Raw genomic sequence first — 18,554 nt, forward strand, 5'->3', positions numbered from 1 at the left:
TGGTGTGTGCTTAAGGAGGTTTTCTTGGAATCCAGTTCTTTGGGTTTGGGTTGTTATAATTTGTATATATATGACCTTTAATGTCTTTCTACATTATGATACTATGATTTAATAAAGCAGGAATCATATATTGTTTTCTACTTTAGGATACAGTTAGATATGAAATGTTATTTTGAGATTCTAGTACCTAGAGTTGGAGAAGGCAATGGCACCCCACTCCAGTACTCTTGCCTGGAAAATCCCATGGACGGAGGAGGCTGGTAGGCTGCAGTCCATGGGGTCGGAAGAGTCGGACATGACTGAGTGACTTCACTTTCACTTTTTATTTTCATGCATTGGAGAAGGAAATGGCAACCCACTCCAGTGTTCTTGCCTGGAGAATCCCAGGGATAGGGGAGCCTGGTGGGCTGCTCTCTATGGGGTTGCATAGAGTCAGACACGACTTAAGTGACTTAGCAGCAGCAGTACCTGGAGTAGCATTTTTCAGCATGGGTTTCACGTAATGTTATTTCTCTGAGATGTTAGTAGGTATTGACAGAAATTAAAATGAAGGGTTACATTGTCAGATAAGTTTGGGAGACAGTCAGTTTCACTTTATTAAAGGACTTCTCAGAACCTTTGATATGCTGAATTGTGTATGATTATGGTATTCTTCAGCATTTCATGGGACTGGTATTCTAAGATACTTTGGAAAATGGTCTTCCTATAGAATTGCTTTAACAATTCAATAGGTGGCAGTCTTCCTGACTTAGTATTTTCTTAATGAGATGTTCAGAACAAATGTTAACTTGAAATTGTAACTAATGATTCTTAGAACCAAGTTATAGTTTATATCAGAGGAGTTGAATTTTCAGTGTATTGCTGCCTTAAGTCTGTCATTTTCATCTGGGTATAAAGTGCTTCCATACTGTGTCCTTGATCTGCTACTGTTGTTTAGTCGCTGCTGCTGCTGCTGCTAAGTCGCTTCAGTCGTGTCCGACTTTGTGCAACCCCATAGATGGCAGCCCACCAGGCTCCCCAGTCCCTGGGATTCTCCAGGCAAGAACGCTGGAGTGGGTTGCCATTTCCTTCTCCAATGCATGAAAGTGAAAAGTGAAAATGAAGTCGCTCAGTCGTGTCCGACTCTCAGCGACCCCATGGACTGCAGCCCACCAGGCTCCTCCACCCATGGGACTTTCCAGGCAAGAGTACTAAGTCATATCTAACTCTTTGCGAGCCCATGGACGCCTGCCAGGCTCTTCTGTCCATGCCATTTCCCAGGCAAGAATACTGGAGTGCGTTGCCATTTCCTTCTCCAGGGGATCTTCCCAACCCAGGGATTGAACCCTTGGCAGGCAGATTCTTTACCACTGAGCCACCAAAACTGAAATTGAGTGATAGGCAATAAAAGCAAGTATTCTTCCACCATTTAATTATATAAAACAGAGCATATCGTAAATATGTACAAAATAGTCACTTTAAAAATAATTTAAAATTTTTATAAGTTATGTTGTTTTATTTTAGAAGATAATGATCCAAATAGACAATAAATCAATACTTTGCAACTCAGTCATCTACAGATTTGCCCTAGGGATTCTTTCCTGAGGCCTTCTTGATAGTTCCCCTAGATTTATAATTTATTGTCTACCTGACTTTGGAAGAAAGTGTCATGAGACAGAGGATAAGGGAACTAGAAGTATAAAACATATTTTATCTCTTTATTCCTTTCTCAGAATTTGAGGCAGGTTACAAAAGTATTTGTGACAAATAAACGGGAACTGATGAAGAGGGGAAATAGTGGACAAATAGAGGATAGGATAAGGTTTGGTGCAGAGCAATTGGGAGGCATACAGTTTTAACAGTTCTGAAAGGTAAGTAGTTCCTAGGGTAGGTGCCCCTGGGCTGATCTCCAGCCAGAGCTTTGAGAAAAGCCACATTGTCCAGGTATAGATGTTTTATGCTAATGATACTCTGCCATGTGAAGTTTTCCCATATATCTTGGGTGATTTCATGTGGTTTTTAAAGTCACTGGATGGTTGCGTTTATTTTGTTAAGGGTAAATTAAAAAAATTTTTTTTTTATAAAGTTTATAAAAAGATAATTGTGGAGTTTTTGAAAGATGTGGTTGTGTTGCACGTACTGTATACAGTTAGAGCAAACGTGGAGTGAATGTCTTTAAGAACTTGCTTTGAGATACTTTGTCATGTTGGAAAGTGAGTTTGGGAATCTAAATATAGTTACTATAATTACATTATTTTAAACTGATATACTGTTAGAAATGTTAATGTAAAACTAATTCTGGTCTGTCATATAGAAATGTGTCAAATGCCAGTGTATACCAGCATGCTTGTTACTTAGGTCAATTCTGTGAATTGTGAGAGAGTTTTTGTTTAACATTTCTCATTTAATTAAACATAAACATGATGTAACTTAAGGGTTAACAGGGTCATATGTTAGTGGTATCTTACCAGTTGCTTAAATCTTGTTTTCTTAAAATTATATTTATCTATTTAAAAATTTAATAGAACCTAGTAAGTAGGATACAACAGAATTGCCTGCTAAAAAATAGGTTAGCGTCCTTAAGCTTTTTTGATCATAAGATTTTCCTTGGATTAAATGATTTGATAGAAGTTTCACACGTGATATAAAGTATTTGATGGCAAAAAAATAGTTCCCCAGAATAATTATTTGTTGAAAGAAATTTAAAATTTTTAATTGAATGTGTCTGTGTTACATGGTAAAAATCTATAAACTCAAAAATGTGTTAAAATGATAAAGAGAAGCAGCATTGACTCCGGCAAAAGTCCAGTTGCTGTGGGTGATCAGCACTATCTGTAGTGCTCACTTGCACACACCTGTAGACATCACACATTTGTGTATTGGTGACTCTTTAAAGAAATTCCTACTGTTTGGAGAGGCAGGACGTATCATTTCAAAAGCAGAACAGAGCATGATAATAAAAACAATTATTTTAATGTATTTTACTTTGTCTTCTTTCAAAAATGTATTTTGGGAGAAATATATTGCTAATGATTTTGCTTATAAAACAGGCATACTAGCATCTAAAGAATACTGGGAACTTTTAAAATCTTTTGCTGATACCTGATTGTTCTTGGTCTCTAGCTCCCAGATGGCCGCATTATCAAAGTCGGGGGAGAGAGGTTTGAAGCACCGGAAGCTCTGTTTCAGCCTCACTTGATCAATGTCGAGGGAGTAGGTGTTGCTGAATTGCTTTTTAACACAATCCAGGCGGCTGACATTGATACCAGGTACTTTAGAAATGGTTGTTTCAAAGTAGCTTATCAGAAATAGATGGAATATAAATAGCTAGAGCGACCAAGTTGTCTGTTGTCTCACCCGAGTTTTTGATAGGATGACACTGGTTGTTGAATGACATATATCATTGTGTCACAGATGCGCGTTTAAACTTATTTTGAAATAGTTTAAACGTTGCAAGTTTCCAGAATAGAAGGGAGGACTCTGTACACTACCCAGTTTTCCATTTTTCTGATTTCAGCAATCTACGTGTTTGTGTGCTCTCCCTTTCTCTCTCTCCTATTCTCAAGTCATTTGAGAATAGGTTGAATATGTAAGTCCTCTTTACTCCTTAATGTTTACTTTGTGGTTCTTAGGAATGAGGCTGTTCTCTTATAGCGGCAGTGCAGTTACTGAGTTCAGGGGATTGATTGCTGATGCACTTTTATCTGCCACCCTCATTTCAGTTTCGTTCTTTGTCCCAGTAATGTCCTTTATACAGTTTTTCTTTTTTCTGGTAAAGGGTCAGAACTAAGAGCATACCTTGTATTTAGTTGTCATGTCTCTTAGTAACCTTTCATGTGTTGTAATTCCTCAGTCTTTCATGACATTGATATTTTTGCAGACTACAGCTTGGGTATGAATGTTTTCTCATGATTAAATTTAGATTGTGCCTTTTTGGCTGCAACACTACTTAAGTGATGTGTCCCTCTTAGGTTATCACATCCAGAAGTGATGTCAGTTTGCTCCTGTTTGGTGTTACTAGTGTTAAACTCTTAGTGAAGTTTCCTGTTTTCTCCATTGTATCAGTTCAGTTCAGTCGCTCAGTCGTATCTGACTCTTTGCGACCCCATGGACTGCAGCACACTAGGCCTCCCTGTCCATCACCAACTCCTGGAGTTTACTCAAACTCATGTCCATTGAGTTGGTGATGCCATACAACCATCTCATCCTCTGTCGTCCCCTTCTCCTCCCGCCATCAATCTTTGCCATATTCAGGGTCTTTTCAAGTGAGTAACTCTTTGCATCATGTGGCCAAAGTATTGGAGTTTCATCTTCAACGTCAGTCCTTTCAATGAACATTAAGGACTGATTTCCTTTAGGATGGACTGGTTGGATCTCCTTGCAGTCCAAGGACTTTCAAGAGTCTTCTCCAACACCACACTTCAAAAGTATCAATTCTTCGGTGCTCAGCTTTCTTCACAGTCCAACTCTCACATCCATACATGACTACTGGAAAAACCATAGCCTTGACTAGACGGACATTTTTGGCAAAGCAATGTCTCTGCCTTTTAATATGCTGTCTAGGTTGGTCATAACTTTTCTTCCAAGGAGCAAGCGTCTTTTCATTTCATGGCTGCAGTCACCATCTGCAGTGATTTTGGAGCCCCCCAAAATAAAGTCTGTCACTGTTTCCATTGTTTCGCCATCTATTTGCCATGAAGTGATGGGACCGGATGCCATGATCTTCGTTTTCTGAATGTTGAGCTTTAAGCCAACTATTTCACTCTCCTCTTTCACTTTCATCAAGAGGCTCTTTAGTTCTTCTTCACTTTCTGCCATAAAGGTAATATCATCTGCATATCTGAGGTTATTGATATTTCTCCTGGCAGTCTTGATTCCAGCTTGTGCTTCTTCCAGGCCAGCGTTTCTCATGATGTACTCTGCATAGAAGTTAAATAAGCAGGGTGACAGTATACAGCCTTGATGTACTCCTTTTCCTATTTGGAACCAGTCTGTTGTTCCATGTCCAGTTTTAACTGTTGCTTCCTGACCTGCCTACAGATTTCTCAGGAGGCAGGTCAGGTGGTCTGGTATTCCCATCTCTTTCAGAATTTTCTAGTTCATTGTGATCCACACAGTCAAAGGCTTTGGCATAGTCAATAAAGCAGAAATAGATGTTTTTCTGGAACTCGTGCTTTTTCGATGATCCAGCGGATGTTGGCTATTTGATCTGTGGTTCCTCTGCCTTTTCTAAAACCAGCTTGAACATCTGAAAGTTCACAGTTCACATATTGTTGAAGCCTGGCTTGGAGAATTTTGAACATTACTTTGCTAGCGTGTGAGATGAATGCAATTGTGTAGTAGTTTGAACATTCTTTGGCATTGCCTTTCTTTGGGATTGGAATGAAAACTGACCTTTTCCAGTCATGTGGCCATTGCTGAATTTTCCAAATTTGCTGGCATATTGAGTGCAGAACTTTCACAGCATCATCTTTTAGGATTTGAGATAGCTCAACTGGAATTCCATCAACCTCCACTAGCTTTGTTCATAGTGATGCTTCCTAAGGCCCACTTGACTTCACATTCCAGGATGTCTGTCTCTAGGTGAGTGATCACACCATGGTGTGATTATCTGGGTCATGAAGATCTTTTTTGTACAGTTTTTCTGTGTATTCTTGCCACCTCTTCTTAGTATCTTCTGCTTCTGTTAGGTCCGTACCATTTCTGTCCTTTATTGAGCCCATCTTTGCATGAAGTGTTCCCTTGGTATCTCATTTTCTTGAAGAGATCTCTAGTCTTTTCCATTCTATTATTTTCCTCTGTTTCTTTGCACTGGTCACTGAGGAAGGCGTTCTTATCTCTCCTTGCTATTCTTTGGAACTCTGCATTCAAATGGGTATATCTTTCCTTTTCTCTTTTGCATTTCTTTTTCTTGGGGATGGTCTTGCTCCCTGTCTTCTAAACAGTGTCATGAACCACCGTCCATAGTTCATCAGGCACCCTGTCTATCAGATCTAGTCCCTTAAATCTATTTCTTACTTCCACTGTATAATCGTTAGGGATTTGATTTAGGTCATACCTGAATGGTCTAGTGATTTTCCCTACTTTGTTCAATTTAAGTCTGAATTTGGTAGTAAGGAGTTCATGATCTGAACCACAGTCAACTCCTAGTCTTGTTTTTGCTGACTGTATAGAGCTTCTCCATCTTTGGCTGCAAAGAATATAATCAGTCTGATTTCTGTATTGACCATCTGGTGATGTCCATGTGTAGAGTATTCTCTTGTGTTGTTGGAAGAGGGTGTTTGCTATGACCAGTGCATTCTCTTGGCAGAACTCTATTAGCCTTTGCCCTGCTTCATTCTGTACTCCAAGTTCAAATTTGCCTGATACTCCAGGTGTTTCTTGACTTCCTACTTTTGTATTCCAGTCCCCTATAATGAAAAGGACATCTTTTTTGGGTGTTAATTGCAGAAGGTCTTGTAGGTCTTCATAGAACTGTTCAACTTCTTCAGCATTACTGGTCGGGGCATAGACTAGGATTACTGTGATATTAAATGGTTTGCCTTGGAAATGAAGTGATCCTTGTGTTGTTTTTGAGATTGCATCCAAGTACTGCATTTCAAACTGTCTTGTTGACTATGATGGGTACGCCATTTCTCCTATGGGATTCTTGCCAACAGTAGTAGATATAATGGTCATCTGAGTTAAATTCACCCATTCCAGTCCATTTTAGTTCCCTGATTCCTAAAATGTTGACATGCACTCTTGCCAACTCCTGTTTGATCACTTCCAGTTTCTCTTGATTCATGAACCTAACATTCCAGGTTCCTATCCAATATTGCTCTTTACAGCATTGGAACTTGCTTCCATCACCAGTCACATCCACAACTGGGTGTTGTTTTTGCTTTGTCTCTATCTCTTCATTCTTTCTGGAGTTATTTCTCCACTGATCTCCAGTAGCATATTGGGGACCTACCAACCTGGAGAGTTCATCTTTCAGTGTCCTGTCTTTTTGCCTTTTCATACTGTTCATGGGGTTCTCAAGGCAGGAATACTGAAGTGGTTTGCCACTTCCTTCTCCAGTGGACCACATTTTGTCAGAACCTTCCACCATGACCCATCTGTCTTGGGTGGCCCTACATGGCATGGCTCACAGTTTCATTGAGTTAGACAAGGCTGTGCTCCATGTGATTAGATTGGTTAGTTTTCTGTGATTGTGGTTTTCAATTTGTCTGCCCTCTGATGGAAAAGGATAAGAGGCTTATGAAAGCTTCCTGATGGGATAGACTGACTGAGGGGGATACTGCATCTTGTTCTGATGGGCGGGGCCATGCTCAGTAAATCTTTAATCCAATTTCCTGTTGTTGGGTGGAGCTCTATTCCCTCCCTGCTATTTACCTGAGCCAAACTATGGTGGAGGTAATGAAGATAATGCTGACCTCCCTCAAAAGATCTCATGCATATACTGCTACAGTCCGAGCCCCCAACCCTGCAGCAGGCCACCACCAACCCACGCCTTCGCTGGAGGCTCCTAGACACCCATAGGCAAGTCTCCTGTGGGGTCACTGTTCCTTTCTCCTGGGTCCTGGTGCACAAGATTCTGTTGAACCCTCCAAGAGTCTATTTCCCAGTCTTAACGTAAGTTCTGGCAGCTTTATAGTGGGGTTAATGGCGACCTCCTCCAAGAGGACTTATGCCATATCCACACCCAGAGGCCCTGTCCCTGTGGCAGACTACTGCTGATCCGTACCTGCACAGAAGATGCTCAAACACAGTTCTGTCTCAGTCTCTGTGAGGTCCCCGGGTCCTGTGCGCACAAGGTTTGAGCCCTCTGAGCGTCCTCTCCATTGTATAGGTTGTCTTTTTTTTTTTTTCCTGATTTATAAGTTATTTGTGGGAAAGTATTTTCAGTAGTGTCCAACTCTCTGCAACCCCATGGACTGTAGCCCGCCAAGCTCCTCTGTCCATGGAATTCTCTAGGCAAGAATACTGGCGTGGGTAGCCATCCTTTTCTCCAAGAGATCTTCCCAACCCAGTGAATGAACCTGAGTCTCTTGCATTGCAGGCAGATTCTTTACCGTCTGAGCCATCAGAGAAGCCCGAAAATACTTTTGAGACTGTGTAAATCTCCTATTCTTCATCAGTTTCTGACTTCCACCCCTTTTATCATCAACTGATGGTTTTTGCCTAAATCCATTTTTATTGTGATGGTTGCAAAAAGATGGATTTTCTAATTCTGTCATTCCTTCTCTATTTATTAGTTGGCATTCTCGCATAAGGAACTGCCTTTTCTTCTCCTTTGTTTTTGTTAATTTTCAGTATGGACTTGCGATTTTATTCAGTGGATTATAGTTTTTATCCCTGCCTTATTCCATTCTGGTGCTGAATTGTTCCTGGTTTGGCCTGTGAGAGCCCCTGCAGCAGGCCTCTGTGTGCTTTGTCGTTTAGTCCCTAAGCCATGTCAGACTTGCTGGGACTCCATGGACTGTAACCAGGCTCCTCTGTTGGTGGGATTCTCCAGGCAAGAACATTGGAGTGGGTTGTTGTTTCCTTCTCCAGGGGCTCTTCTTTGCACCCTCATCTCTTCTGAACATGTTCTATTTCATTCTGTTTTGTGGCACAGGATATTCCCAGCTCATCTTTAATTTTGGTTTCTGAAAAGGCTGTTAAAACTAAACAAAGAAAGCACACTCAGAAGTATTATTCTCCCCACCTGTTGTCTTTCACCTTAGTGCTACTCCCTCTATTTCTTATTTTCTTACACAAGAGGTAGCATCTTGTGAATACTCTTTTGAACTTTGTTTTTTTCTCTTAATATATCTTAAACAATCTTATACCACTTCCTATATGTTGTTGTTGTTCTTTTTTCCAGTGTGTACATATAATGGCTTCTTCAGTGAATCCTGGTTATCTAGGTAGGGTCCAGTATTTATGCTGACAGATAATGCTGCAATTAATAACCTTGTGCACACTGTATCTTTGTATTGTTGGGATGTATGTCCTGAAAAAATGCCTGAGCGGGGAATAGTTGGGTCAAAAGGCGAATGCGTGTGGTTTTGTTATTGCTCAATTCCCTTCTCTTTCCTACAGTCATGTCTGAGGACACTACAGCTGTTCACAGAGTTTGTCAGCATTTTACTTGCATGTCAGTCTAATGAATGAGAAATGATACATCAATGTAATTTTAATTTGCATTTCTCTTAAGATTGAAGTTGCATATAGTTTTCTGTGTGTTGTATGCTAAGTTGCTTCAGTTGTGTCCAACTCTTTGCAACCCTTTGGACTGGAGCCCCTCCGGCTCCTCTGTCCATGGGGATTCTCCAGGCAAAAATACTGGAGTGGGTTACCATGGCCTCCTCCGGGGGTCTTCCTAACATAGGGATTGAACCCAAGTCTTTTATGTCTCCGGCATTGGCAGGCGGGTTCTTTACCACTGGAGCCAACTGGAAAGCCTGATGGACCATTTTTATATCTTTTCTTGGTGAATTATCTGTTTGTGGCTTTTGCCTGTTATCTGTAAAATTTTTGTAATTTTTTTTTCCTCTCAATTTTTAAAGAAGTTCATTTTATTTGAGCTCTGTGATCCATTTGCAGATATTTTGTAATTTTTCATTTTTCTCTTCTGGTGTTTCTGGCCACATAAAATTTTGGTTTTATTTAGTTATATAAGAAGATTTATAATCTTTTATTGCAGCTTGAGTTTGTCACAGAAAGCTCTCCTCTTCACCCAAGTTGAGAAATTCACTCAGAAACATTTTACTAAGCAAGTGTTTGCTTACTTCTTTATTTAACCCTAATGAAATAACTGCCTAATTTTTGTGGGAGGGTGGGGAACAGGACAATAATGGTAATTAGTAAAAATAGCAATTGGCTTAGAACAAGCTGTAAATCTAATGGAAGATGATCAGAAGTCTAACTTAGACTTCATAATTATGATAAGTTCTCATAATGAGGATTGGGTAGATGCTTTTGTCCCTTGATGTAATGATCACTAATAGCAAGATTATATATAAAACTGCATACCTGTTGGTGGTGATTGAAGTTTTGGTGATGCTAAAGCACTGGAGTCAGGTCGGTTCCCTTTCCACGTTGCTAGCCTCGGAAAGTTGCAGCACTCAGATTTTGTTCTGCATGTTCAGTGTATTGAAAGCATACATGTAGATGTTCACGGGCATATACCACATGTAGCTGTACTTCAGCTGCTTAGTTTATGTTACATTCATGCATGCATCTGCGGTTAAATATAATACAAAACTTCTAGAAGCTAGAATTACAATAGCCTGAGCCCTTGAGAACCTGAAAGGAAGTAAAACCCGGAAGCGAGTTTGAATGAAGCCAAAATGGATACAACCTAGCTCCTGAGTTTTACTAAAAAAGCTCCTCCGACTCTCACTTAGATTATACTGTTAATACTTTTACTCCATCTGCACTTATTTTAGATTTGATTATCTGGTATCATGACCAACAGCATATTTAAGGAAGAAAGACAGGGCTGCTATTAGAAGCAAGCACATCAATCTAACCAAAAATAATAGCCAGCGGCCTCAAAGCAGAGGAACAAAAGGGAAAACTACAAAAGGCAAATGGAAAAATTCAAAAGCTAGAAGTGGAGTCATGGTGGAATATAGTTTATTTTAGTAGACAACCACATCTAAGTGGCTCCATGGAAGCACTGTTACAGCCCAGCCCAAATACCGCTCCTTTGTTATGTGAACTAGGCGTTATTGAAAGACTTAATTACATTCGCAAGAAAATGTGTTATGTGCTTTAGGAGTATTGTCATCAAAATGGTAATAGATATTTTATATATAGTTTGTTATCTGTTTATAGTAGTAATAGCAAGCATTCAGCCCTGCAGTTTACATGTTGAATTTTAGTTAATTCTCCCAGCAACCTGAGGCTAATGTAAAGAAAAGCAGCTCTTGAGATACTGTTTTCCTAATCTGAAACCCCTAATGAATACCTGTTGTGTTTTCCTAGATCTGAGTTCTATAAGCACATTGTGCTTTCTGGAGGGTCTACTATGTACCCTGGTCTGCCATCCCGGTTGGAACGAGAGCTTAAACAGCTTTACTTAGAACGAGTATTGAAGGGTGATGTGGAAAAACTTTCTGTAAGTATCAGTCAATACTCCAACTGTTAGCATACTGTTAAAACCCTGTAAAATAGCTTGTGAATCTTGACAACCACCAGAGGGAGCAAGAAGTCTTCCTAAACAAACGTCTGCTGCAGCCCAGTGCAGCCTTGAAGAGTAGAAGTAAGTGCTTCAAGATGAGCTTTGTCTCAGCGGTCCTAGTGCCAGCTCACCTTTCTACTCAGTGAACTGAGACGGCCGGGTCCAGTGACATCTGTTTCGGTTCATCTGGAACCAGTAGCCTGAAGAACCTGCTGTACTGTGGAGAAAGGCTGTTGGGTTTTGTTTTTTTTTTTTTACTATGTCATCAACATTCAGTGCTACTCTTGGACTGTTTCGTATTTCTGATTTAAAATTATTTTCTGGCTGTTTGTTGCATATGTCTTTTATCTCCCCAATCAGATAGTCTCCAGTTCTTTTGCATCCGTGTCAACAATCATAGCTCTTAAAACAGACTTTAAATGATAGTTGTTCATACATAGAGTGGAAAGAAGTTTTTAAACCAGGGTGTAACAGTTGATGGTTATTTGACATTGATTTTTCTCTACAAACCCTGGAATGTGTGAAGTACACTATCTATACATACTATGTGCTCAGCTAGGAGTCATCTAATTCTAAGTTAATCTCTGAGGTTCACATGTACACCCGTGGTGGATTCATGTCAATGTAAGGCAAAACCACTACAATATTGTAAAGTAATTAGCCTCCAGTTAAAATAAATAAATGTATATTTAAAAAAAGAAAAGCAGTATAAAGTAAAACATTTTAATTTTGTTTTAAAAAAAATCTCTGAGGTTCATCTCACCAACTTTGATCAGTTGTTTTAGATAATGAGATTACATCATACAGAGGGCTTTATGTATTGGAGACACTATATTAGGACTTCCCTGATGGCTCAGACGGTAAAGTGTCTGTCTACAATACATCTTTCATTTGTGACTGAAATTATTGAAATTAAATTCTGTATGGACTCATACATTAAACCGATTAAAAGACTTAAAGGAGGCATGTTGTTGAAGTACTTCACTTGTCTGTCTGATGTTATTGAGTTATACATATAATTTAAAATCAGTCTTAGATGATTATTCAGCAAATACTACTTGAACTCCTATGTGCCAAACACTTGTCTGGGCAAAACAGTGGTGAACAAAACAAAATCTCTGCTTTTACTATGAATAATACTTTGGTTAGTAATAAGCACTATGAGGAAAAGTCAGGTTAGGGGCTCGAAAGTGTGCTTCTTCAGGTAAGAGTGATTAGAGAAGGAGCCCAATGAGATAACTTTTGAACAAAGGCTGAAGGGAATGAGGAGCCTGACTCTGGGGGGAAGAATCTTCCAGGCAGTAACAGTCCTGAGTTACGGGGAGTGTGTAGGAGTGGCTGGAGCAGAGTAAGCACGGGAGGGGACTAGGAGGTGAGTGCAGAAAGGCAGTCAGGGGATTTCCCAGGCGATCCAGTAGTTAAGACTCCACACTTCTACTGCAGGGGGTATGGGTTTGATCCCTGGTGGGGGTACTAATCCCACATGCCACATGGTACAACCAAAAAAAGAGGAAGGTAGTCAGGATGCAAGTCTTGTTCAGCCATGGTAAAGATTTTGGCTTTCCTTCTATTGAGATAGAATGAGATAGAGTCTTGGGAGGATCTTGAGCAGAGAAAGTAGTATCTGATTTGTTTAAAGGATCATTAAGTCTGATGTGGCGAGTACTTGCTTGAGGAAAGGGAGGAAGAAAGGTGACCGTTGCAGGATGGGTTAGGAGGCTCTCAGAGGAGGGAGGAGCTGATAGATGTTTGTAAAACAAATGAGGAGGTGTGAAGTGGTGTCTTAGAGAGTGGAAGAGAGAAGAGAAATGTCATGGGGTTGCTGAGCATCTCTGAGGGGCTCAGTTGAGGTAAAGCTTAAAGTGGATGTTGAGTTTTTCTCACCCCGCGCTCAGTTACTTGAGGGCAGGGGAAGAGCAGAGAGTTGATCACTTGAAATGGGATTCTGCTGAGCAAGGCAGAGAAGGACAGTGTCACTGAGGATGGTGTCAGGACGTGGTGGAGAGAGTGCGCCCACGCGCCACCGAGCAGGTCTGAGGAGAATTCCTCCGCATGAGGCTCTGTAGACACCATGGGCCCAGAGAGTGGTGGCTGGAATGGCCCAGAAGGGCGAGTTTCTGAGGGTCTCTGGAATGGCAGTGGTGAGAAACTGCAGCCCGTTGCAACAGCTGCAGGGCAGCGGTGTCCTCAAGGGCCAGCCAGGTTTCCCCAGGAGCAGGGTGGCCAGAGCACAGCCCAGGCCAGACCTGGCTGTTTGACAAATGAAGTTTTTGGGAACATGGCCAAGCGGACTCCTTTGTCACCTAATATGTTACCTGTTGTCACACACTGTCTCTGGCTGCCTTTAGCTATTGCCAGAGTAGGTCCTGCAGAGCTTCAAGTATTTATCCTCTGATCCCTGTAGAAAAAGTTTGCAGACCCCTGCCTAAGAGTGAAAAAGTAATGAACAGTTAGAACGGTAGGTTAGCCTCAGAATTAATCAGTAAACAGGTGTTTTTCTATGTCATATATTATGACAGATCCTACAGTTCATGTATGTGACATAAAGACAGTTAAGATGACGTAGCTATTTTGAGTCTTTTTGCACGATTTGTGACTTTGTAAATAAAACTGCTACTTCATTTTAAGGTTTCTCTTGCATGTGTTGACTTACCATACAGAAGGTCTCTCCTTGTTAGACAGCTAAGAGTGGCTACAGAGTGTAAAGCTTTTCCTGCTTGTCTTTAATTTTGTTTATTGTGTTCATTTTTTCCAACATCCTCATAATTTATCTTGACCATATTTGGCCTTGTTTATTCAAACATTTGTTTGAATTTGAGACAATAGAAAATGAGCTTTGCTTATAAGAACTTAAATCTTTGTTGCCTGGGACTACGATCATAAGAGCATAAGACCTTGAAGAAAGTAGAAGTCCTCTTATCCCAACTCTTCACTTGTTAGCTGGCTGGATGATTTGCCCATCAGTGGAACACCTGTCACAGCCAGGACTCCAGTACTTGGGCTTTTAGTAGGGTGACCGTGGAATTCATTGTTCGTATCAAGATGCTTTTGAGAGTGACAAGGGGTGCAGTTAACACTGGGGCCACGGGTGTAGGTAGGGAGTGTTCTAAACACACTGGGATGGATTTGCAATCTCCTGACTGTGCGTGGGGCAAGTTACACAAGGTCTCTCTCTCCTTCACATGTATACATCACAGGACCTTTGTGAGAATTTAAGAAAAAGTCATTTTCATAAGATAGAAAACACCATGCACGTGTGACATTTTACTGTCTCCTCTTTCTCCTGTAGAAATTCAAGATCCGCATTGAAGACCCGCCCCGCAGGAAGCACATGGTTTTCCTGGGAGGTGCAGTTCTAGCGGACATCATGAAGGACAAAGACAACTTCTGGATGACCCGACAGGAATACCAAGAAAAGGGTGTTCGTGTGCTGGAGAAACTCGGGGTGACGGTTCGATAAACTGTGAAGCTGGTTCCCATCACGCCCTAATGTGCTTTCTTTTTTTCCATTACTGCCAGTCTTTGAACTCATTCAACTCCAGGACCTGGAAGAGGCCTGTCTGCCTGTGCCCCTTGACTGGAAAGGTCAGGTTTTATTCTGGTGTCTTGCGGAAGTTGTGTTAAGTTTGTGTTCATGTGGGTAAATCTGACTGTTTAATTCTACCACTTCCCTGCGAACACAGGGAGAGGGCAAGGGTCCTGTCTGCTGCTTTGTTTCTTCTAAGTAGGCATTTAGATCATTCCTGTAGGCTTCCTATTTTCACTTTACTGCTCTAATGCTGCTAGTTTTAGTCTTTAGCACACTAGGTGGTATGCCTTTATTAGCATAAGAAAAAACTTAACAGGAGCTTTTACGTATTACTGGGGTCAGGACTGGGTGGGCGGCTGCTGAGCCCTTTGTGGAGTTTCCTCTGTAGTGTGGTGCTTTCTACAGTTACTGCTGCAGCTTTAAGTACCTTAAAACTTCTGGTGTTAACATTTTAGGGAAATGGTAGGCTCAGAACTAAACTGTTTGGGTGGGATTTTGCGTGGAGGACAGGGGTAGACTTTTGATATTCATTTTTTGATTTTTGAGCTTTTCTGCTCTAGGGTACGGGCGATGAACTTTATTTACAATACTTTGATTTGGCAGGTTTTCTTCTACTTTTGGTCTGCCTGGAACTGTTTCCATATGATGTAAAAAGCAGGTGTAGTGTCCCATTATTATGTGGTTTGGGGATTTTTTATTTGTTTTTTAAAATTAACCATGTCAGCTGGGATTAGACTCCCTAGAATCTATCAGTGGAAAAGTAACATTGAAAAAATGCTTTTGGAAATTCAAATTTCAGACAAAAAGTGCTTAAGAGCTGGTATTTTTTCTAAGTACTTCTATTTATACCAGAAGCATTAAAGTAACCCAGTGCCAAGTACCATTCTTGAAAAATTCTTTTATATAACCGACCAGTGCTTATTTAATAAAAACAAGTAGATACATATAAATAATTACTGGCAGTAGGTTATAATTATTGGGTTAAAAATAACATTGAAATATGGGACTTTCTGCCAGTTGGGTAATTTTCACTGATTTTCTTTTGTTGTTGGTATGTTTCGATTTAAAACCTGAAAGTGGAGTAAAATATGACTATTTAAAATGTTGGCTCCCCAAAAATCAAGATTTAAATATGTACTTGTACTGAAAAAACTAATCATAACTACTAAATCTTAGCCATCTTAGGCTTGAAAGAAAAGTTGGTATTTTGTAAATGTTTGCAGACTTTCCTGTCAGAAAATCATATTTATGAATCCTGTCGGTATTGCTTGGTCTCTGAAAAAAAATATCAAATAGTACCCAGACTTGAATTCCTTCTAAATTGAAAAATAAAGTAATAAGAGATTGTATCACTTCTGTTAATATTATGTATTTTTTTGTCTCTTTTACCTCAATTTGAACAAATAAAAGAAGTTTGCCTGCATGCTGGACATGCTTCAGTACACGTGAATAAGCCTGTGAATGTCTGTAAGATTTCAGTGACGTGGGTGTCAGAGTTACGCTGAAATTCTAAAATGTTCCTAAATTATGTACTTACCAATCCCCCTAGACTTTTGAAAACTGAGTTGTTAAAGGACATCAATGCAGAACTAGTATCTACCAGTTGTTTATTTCAGGTAAATGGATTGACTCCTGACCTTTGATCATGATTTTAAAATACGGAGATAGAAAACAACAAAGAATGGAATAGACTCTTAAATAAAACAATGAAGACATTTGTCCCTTGAATGTAGAATTTGGTTTTAATTTTGTAATTTTGCTATCAAACATGACCGTTAAAATATTAATATATAGAGAGTGTAATTTTTTAATTACATTTTTAAATTTTCCTATTCTAAGGTGAAATAATGCATTTAGTATAGTGATTTGGGGGTGGGGTAGGGAAATATCATTAATTGGAGTTGTCAGGTATGAGCCCTTCAGAAATGAAAGTGTTTTCTGTTTTAAAAGAGATGTGATTTATAGCTCTTGAAAACCATTGTCACTTAAATTCCCAATGATGTTTAAAATTCTTTTCTTTTAAAATCAGAATTGCCAATGCCTTGACCATTGAGAAGGGTTTCTTAGAAATAAGTCCTACATTAGAACTCTTTTCCTTAATATGGTATTGGATGTTAACTTTTACACAGTTCTGAGCACTGTCAACAATATCTGGAAAGTATTTTGAGAGATCAATGGAAAGTCAAACATCCTGATTTTAACATAAATACACTTCTTTTTGATTGAGGGAAAAAAATCAGATTTTTCAAAGTACATTTGAATTTTGTCTTTGTTTTTCCTCTCGATAGTATTTCTCTTTGGTTTCATTTTCTTATTTTTATTCATATTTTCATTTTTGCTAACACAGGACGGATTGACAACTTTATGCTAGTTGTTAGGCCAAGTTCAGTTCACTGTCAAATTATTTGACAAAAAAGAACTTACCTTTTGGTATGTTCTTAATTTCTGAAATGATTTTAAATGCATAAGAAAAAAATAGAATAAGAGCAAGTCACAGCTAAAGCTCCATTAGAGACATTTTTCCCTCTAGGAGACTGTTTTGTCTCCTGGAAGATTTAAGGAGGCTTTGTCAGTGTTAGAAATGCTTGAGAGACCTATATGAACATGCCTCTTCTCAAGGACATTTTAGCTCACCTCTGCAGACTTTTAGGCATGTTGTTTTTAAGAAAACAGCTAAAGACAGATGAAAATGTATTAAGCCAACCCTTTCTTACTTTTATACCAGCCTTTGAGGAGTAGATGCAGGTATTTTTGTTTCTCCTTCTCCATGAACTTGAATGCTAGAACCTCATGGCTCCCCTTCACTGCCAGAATTCCCAGGACATCCTCTGGTGTCTCATATGCAGTCTCTTCCTGGTCACCTAAATTGTCATGTGACCGCTCTCTCCGTGTTTCAGAGGAAGAAAATCTCAGGCCCTGTATTAGGTGTCATAGTGGATACAATGAATGTCTTGGTGCTCTTCACAGTTTTTTTCCACCCACAAACTTTAACCGCAAACTGTGTACAATTGACTGTGGTGATTACTGCTAATTTTAGAACCTTTAAGGAGGGTACCCAACTAAAAGTGAACGAGAAACTCAAGGATTGATTTTATCTCAATATTTAACATGCTGTCTAACCTTGGACTTGTCCAACCACCCACAGTACCTGGGGTATTTGTAGGATCACTTTTTTCCTCCAGTTAAAATTTCTTGAACTATTAGAAGATTGAAAATGCTACATCCAAGGTAAGTGGAGGAGGTGGGAGAAGGACCTGGGAAAGTGTTAAGTACTTCAGTTCAGTTCAGTCGCTCAGTCGTGTCCGACTCTTGGCAACCCCATGAATCGCAGCACGCCAGGCCTCCCTGTCCATCACCATCTCCCGGAGTTCACTCAAACTCACGTCCATCGAGTTGGTGATGCCATCCAGCCATCTCATCCTCTGTCGTCCCCTTTTCCTCCTGCCCCCAATCCCTCCCAGCATCAGAGTCTTTTGCAGTGAGTCAACTCTTTGCATGAGGTGGCCAAAGTACTGGAGTTGCAGGTTTTAGCATCATTCCTTCCAAAGAACACCCAGGGCTGATCTCCTTTAGAATGGACTGGTTGGATCTCCTTGCAGTCCAAGGGACTCTCAAGAGTCTTCTCCAACACCACAGTTTAAAAGCATCAATTCTTTGGTGCTCAGTTTTCTTCACAGTCCAACTCTCGCATCCATACGTGACCACTGGAAAAACCATAGCCTTGACTAGATGGACCTTTGTTGGCAAAGTAATGTCTGTGCTTTTCAATATGCTATCTAGGTTGTAAAGGCCAAATTACAGGCTTTTTAACCCCACCATATTGCAGTAACTTTAGCTATAGAATGAAAGTAGAATTGGGATGTAAATAAGGCAGTTCTCAGCATCAGCAGG

General features: G+C 40.0%; 1 protein-coding gene across 2 annotated transcripts in view; it reads left to right on the top strand.

The window, feature by feature from the left end:
• The window catches only part of ACTR2 (actin related protein 2), a 37,791-nt gene extending 21,705 nt beyond the window's left edge, over positions 1-16,086 (top strand). For both annotated transcript variants that reach the window (XM_055540484.1, XM_055540486.1), the window contains 3 exons: positions 3,103-3,248; positions 10,939-11,071; positions 14,424-16,086. In XM_055540484.1, the coding sequence (XP_055396459.1) occupies positions 3,103-3,248; positions 10,939-11,071; positions 14,424-14,594 (450 nt within the window). In that variant the 3' untranslated portion in view covers positions 14,595-16,086. The remainder of the gene's footprint in view (positions 1-3,102; positions 3,249-10,938; positions 11,072-14,423) is intronic.
• The last annotated feature ends 2,468 nt before the right edge of the window (positions 16,087-18,554 follow it).

Source organism: Bubalus kerabau, chromosome 11, assembly GCF_029407905.1.
Source record: "Bubalus kerabau isolate K-KA32 ecotype Philippines breed swamp buffalo chromosome 11, PCC_UOA_SB_1v2, whole genome shotgun sequence".
Taxonomy (NCBI): Eukaryota; Metazoa; Chordata; class Mammalia; order Artiodactyla; family Bovidae; genus Bubalus; species Bubalus kerabau.